This window comes from Bidens hawaiensis, unplaced genomic scaffold (genome assembly GCF_021521415.1).
Source record: "Bidens hawaiensis isolate Kalapana, Puna unplaced genomic scaffold, B.hawaiensis_p1.1 tig00003022_1, whole genome shotgun sequence".
Lineage (NCBI taxonomy): Eukaryota > Viridiplantae > Streptophyta > Magnoliopsida > Asterales > Asteraceae > Bidens > Bidens hawaiensis.
In genome coordinates this window covers 92,438-98,236 of record NW_027491163.1, presented here as the reverse complement: position 1 = coordinate 98,236, position 5,799 = coordinate 92,438, and the positions used below count along the sequence as shown (strand labels likewise).

Here is a 5,799-nt window from a genome sequence, read left to right as displayed (position 1 = left end):
TAATAAAAAGGGCATATCGGGCATTTGGCTACCAAAAATATCCCTAAAATGTCGGTTGCATTTCTCATTGTCGCGATAACCAAGGAGAATTAATTCTACAACCATTCTCTTTACCAAATTATAACGATATTCCGTCATTAAATAATTAAATACACAAAGCTTGAATTTTTTTTCTCAGTGTATGGTTAGATCCACATAACAACACAATCTTATGGGTAGTGTTTGCTATGAAGGAATGGAAGATGGAATATAATAGGTCATTCCAAAAGAATGAAAAAAAAAATATGTTTGGTTACCACGCATGAATGGAATGGATCATTCCACATTAAATGAAACTCATTCCATTATTAGAATTTTTATTATTTTGGGTATAAGTGTTTTTTTTTCATTCCTTTAAGAAATGGAAAAGTCAAAAGAGTCAATAATTATTATTACTATTATAAAATTATAATTATATTATAATGATTATTATTATTTCCCGATTATAGTTATTATATTATTATTATTATATAATTATCATTATTGTTTTGTATATTATAATATAACTATTATTATATTAGAACTATTACTATATTATCAATATTTATTTTTAATATGATTAGTTAACATTACACAACGCATATACGAGTTAACGATCTCGTTGCAACAGGAGGGTCCTAAAAATAGTTATTATGAATATTCATTTATTATTATTAATAATAAAGTGATTAGTCATTCAATTCTTACATGGTAACCAAACATGACAATGGAATGATAATGATCCGTTTCATTCATTTGTCAATTCCATTACCACGTTTATTCCATCTATTACATTACCCCGTACCAAACATACCCATAATATGTTGGTAACATCCTCATAATAAAACAATCATATAAAGGTGTTTTCTTTATCATATAAAATTATGAAATTTTTAAAATGGAGATGACACCCTATCATTCCAAACAATCTGCCTTCCATATTCTATATTTGCTACAACCTTGTTAATATGTAAAATGAATAACGGTACAATCATAGATGTGATGTTGAAACATGGTGGTGTTGAAGAATGATTGTAGATGAAAGATTTCAATAAATTTTAGTGATTGGATTTTTTGAAACTGATCATATAACTGTAGCATAAAAATAGGATCTTATATTACAATTGATCATAATACCATTTTTAATTAATTTCTTCATTAAATTCTAATAATTGATTTTTACCATTCTTAAGAAAAATGTTTCCTATTTGATCCTAATTCAACATCATTAATCTAGTCGTAACAATTCAAAACTACTTACTAAAGGTCTATTAAAATATTAAAGAGAATACGTGTAGTAACTTTTCAAAACTACTGACTAGATGTCTAGGGCTGTAAACGAACCGAACGAACATGAACAAGGCCTTGTTCATGTTCGTTCGTTAAGAAAATAATCTGCTCACGAACGGTTCGCGAACACTTACCAAACGAGATTTTATGTTTGTGTTCGTTCAATAAGGAAATTAATGTGTTCACTAACACAAATAAAATAGGCAGAGCCTAGAGATTGAGACCGATGTATTCATCAATGTGAATAATGAAAGCCTGTAAACGAATCGAATGAACATGAACAAGGGCATGTTCGTGTTCATTCATTTTACTTTAAAAGAACGCGGACACTTAATCGAACAAATATTTATGTTAATGTTCATTTCTTTAAAAATGGACATTTGTGTTCGTTTATTTAAAATCTAAACGAGGCATAACTGAACAAAGATAAACGAACATGTATGAACAAGTGTAAATGAACATAAATGAAAATACTTAAATGAACACAAATTAACAAATATGAAACCTTTAAACATATGACGTATCCAGATAATATTTAATTATTTTCTGTTAATACATAAGCGGACATAAATAAAAAGACATAAACGAACATAAACGAACGTTCATGAACATTAATGAACGAACGGAACATGTGTTCATGTTCGTTCATATAATTATACGAACACAACTTTTTTGTTCATATTCGTTCGTTTATTAAATAAACGAACTTTCCGCCGAACGGTTCACGAACGTTTGGTTCGTTTACAGGCCTATAGAGGTCTATTAAAAATTTAAAATAATAAAGAGAATACGTGTAGTAACTTTTCAAAACTACCGACTAAAAAGTCTATTAAAAACTTAAAATATTAAAGAGAATACGTGTTCATGTTGGGTAGCATTATTTTTAAATATATTATTTCGTCAACCACTTGACTTTTGATGCACAAGCGAATGGTCTCAGTTTATATACAAAAAGGGACCGGCCCACTCAATTAACATCGGTCTAAATGACTAAATTCAAACAATAATCTAAATACAGTCATTAGCCATCAAATTAATTATGATTTAACATCCATTAACTTGGTCTACATTAGCAAAAACCATTCATCATTCAAATCACTAAATTCCTCATAGTGATTTAATAATAATACATAAAGCATCACTATAATTTTTTAATTAACTGCCCGAATGTTACACTTCTATGATATATTTATTTAATAATAATAATAATAATAATAATTCTTTGCATAACTCAAACGCTAGTAGTATTCAACTAGTCGGTTGGTTTCAACCGGTTCAACGCATCTCTTGCCTCCCCACACCTCGGATCAATCCCAACGGCGCGCTCATACGCCTCCACCGCCTCCTCCGTCATCTCCTTCTTCTCATAACACTCTCCAAGCAACCGAAACGCGGTGGCATTCTCCCCGTACAAACTCACCGACTCCACCAAATCCTCAAACGCCGAATCGATCCGATCCTTATTACTCTGCTTCTTAATCTCCGCCCGCTTAAACAACGCCTCGCCTCGCTCGGCATCGCTCAACGACTTGGCCGTCAACGGCGACAGCGCGATGTCCAACGCCTCCAACGCCGAGGTGCTGTAGCCTTGCGCGTCGAGAGCTAAGGCTCGGAGGACGTGTGACGTGGCGTCGTTTGGATCGAGCTTGATGGATTTATCGGCTTCTTCGGCGGCTGATTTGGCGAGGTTGACGGAGAGTTTGCGGTCTTTGGTGGATCTGGATTTGCATAAGAGTTGAGCTCCGATGATGAAGTGGTGTTTGGCGTCGTGGCATGGAAGGTGGGTGTACCGGAACCTGGTGATGAGGTTTTGAGGAAGCCTTTTAAGCCACAACGTGATGAACACAATGATTAATATTATTAGAATGATTGCGGGTTTCATTGCGAGATCGATCGTCATTTTATTCCGGTGAATAATGTTAATTAAGAGGAAGTTGGGTTTAGGTTTTGGAGTGATGGGTGGGGTGTGAAATGAAATAATGATCTAGATGATATTGGAGGTCACTATTTAGTCAGAATATGTATGTGGTTGTACGTGGTGCATGAATGGTTGTACTATTCTCGTTGTGTATGTATGGTTGTACGTGGTGCATTAAGGGATTGTATTAGTTACGGTCTATTTTTGGTAGCCGACCTAAAAGTCGGTTTAGTAAGGGACGATTATTTGGTGTTTTGGTTTATAGGACAGAGATATGGAAAGTAGAAATTATAAAAATAAACATGTGAACGAGAAGATTGCTAAAAGGAAAAGAAAATAAACGCCGGCCCCCACCCATAGCCTCCCACAAATTATAACGTGTCACGCTTCTTTTGAAGGCACATATACGCCGGCAAGCGGAATTTGAAAAAAACAAGAAACCTAATCTATGCTTATTGGAACATATGGTTGATGCTCTAAATCCTCCCAGTGCCTACGTATTTAACTAAGTCAAGGACCTCGTATTATTATATACATATAATTAAAAAGCAAATGGAAGTTGTCTCAAATATTTATATTTTATTATAGCTCATTGGTACAAGTTCTCATGCTATATATACAAACCCCGTTAAACATCCTAATGTTGTAACACATGTGCTAAATGTGTCCTCATACATCAAATACACAGTCTTCCATCTCTCTCTCTCTCTCTCTCTCTCTCACATCAACATTTTTGCAAATCTTTGATCTTCTCGCTTTCTCCTTCTCAAAGAAATCAGAGTTTCATTCGGATTCATGCTTCGTTTGCGTCGTCTCCATCGTTCTATTCGGTTGTCGCCAGTAAGCTGCTTAGTTAATTTCGGGAGTTCGTGTGTTGCGTTTCACTATGGATCTTCCATTTTCTTTATCCACATAGAAGTGTTATCTAAGTTTGCTAACCCAAAATTTAAGGTTTTGTTACTATAATGAAATGCAAAAATAAAGATGTTCATATATTTAAACCAGCTCGTCTTCAAGGATTTAAATATCTTGACCGATCTTAAATGAAATGGCTCATAGGCCATCACAAGTAACGAAATATGTAAGTTAATTTTTTTAAACGACGAATAACATTATAACAATAAACACATTGTATATTATGTACAGGCATAAAATCTATTTTAAGCGAAGCGTATTGAACAAGTGTCTCAGCCTCAACCATCAACTTTATTTGTTCATTCTAACAGCCAAAGAGACTTCTAAATCGAGAAGCCCTTGTCCTGGCAAAAATTGGGCGCTATCATTTTGATGTTCTTGTGAAGAAGACGTTGAAGGATATGTTTAAATTTTTTTGAAAGGCTAATTTTGTTAAAACCAAACAAAAGACCACTTATAAGAGGCAAACATCCAAAATACAGAAGGAAATCGATAAATAAAAAACGAGCCCAACCCACCGAGAAGCCTTACACAAGACCCCACCTTTATGTGATACATGTAAATTTCACCATTCGCCTAACCTCAAGTGACGTCGATGCATCCATTGCGGTCATTTTGGCCACCTCTTTACCACATGCCGTGAACTTAACCAACCAGTGATTCAACCATTTACCTCACCTCTTACCCAACCCCAAACCTTACCTTATGCTTAACCGTTTACTCAAACACCATCAACTATTAGAGCTTGCTACAATTGTGGAGATCCTAGCCATTATCACAACACATTCCCAAGACTCGCACAGATGAACCAAATTCAATCATACCCAGCCCAAGCCACTCAATATCAAGCTTATCAATCTCAAGTTTATCCAATCCATTTTACCCAAGCCCAATTCAACCAAGCCCAAATGAATCAACCTCAACCAATCCAAGCCCAACCCATTCAAGCAATTCAAGCTCAACCAATTCCTAATACCCAAGCCAACCAAAACCCACCCAACCAACCACAAGTTCACCAAGTTGCTCAAGGTACTCAAGGACAAGTGTGTTACATCAACAGTTCCCAAGTCTAAGTGAAACACTCTAATTTTTTTTATAATAATAATTATCAGAGTAGGTCCCAGATTACATCCAAAATATGTCACTCGTGGTGACGTATTATTTTATGAAAATATATATTGTACAAGAAAACATATATGTTTAACAACAAACTTTATTATACAAACTATTAAACATGAAAGTGTGGTTCTCTTGTCAGTTCAGTCACGTCCATGAAGCTTCAACCATCTAGGGGTGTTTTTCCTGAAAATATTTTAAAAATATATTTTTATTAGCTTTCGCTAAGTAAGTACACCATTTTATAAAAATATGTTTTATTATCATATGGAATTTAACACCCAAATTCCTTGGGATTTCAACACCCGAAATCCTTATATTTACTCCTCATTATTCTTTGAGAATTTAACACCCGAATTCCTTATGTTTATTCCTCATTATTCTTTGGGAATTCAACACCCGAATTCCTTATGTTTACTCCTTATTATTCTTTGGGAATTCAACACCAGAATTCCTTATGTTTACTCCTTATTATTCTTTGGAAATTTAACACCCAAATTCCTTATGAGCTCATTTTTAACCCATGAGGGTTATTAACTCCC

At 34.4% G+C, this 5,799-nt stretch overlaps 1 protein-coding gene across 1 annotated transcript; it reads right to left on the bottom strand.

Annotated features, from left to right (window-relative positions):
• Positions 1-2,560: 2,560 nt before the first annotated feature.
• Positions 2,561-3,208, bottom strand: LOC143622100 (uncharacterized). The gene has a single exon (XM_077093342.1). The coding sequence runs from the start codon at positions 3,206-3,208 to the stop codon at positions 2,561-2,563; it is 648 nt and encodes a 215-aa protein (XP_076949457.1).
• Positions 3,209-5,799: the final 2,591 nt, after the last annotated feature.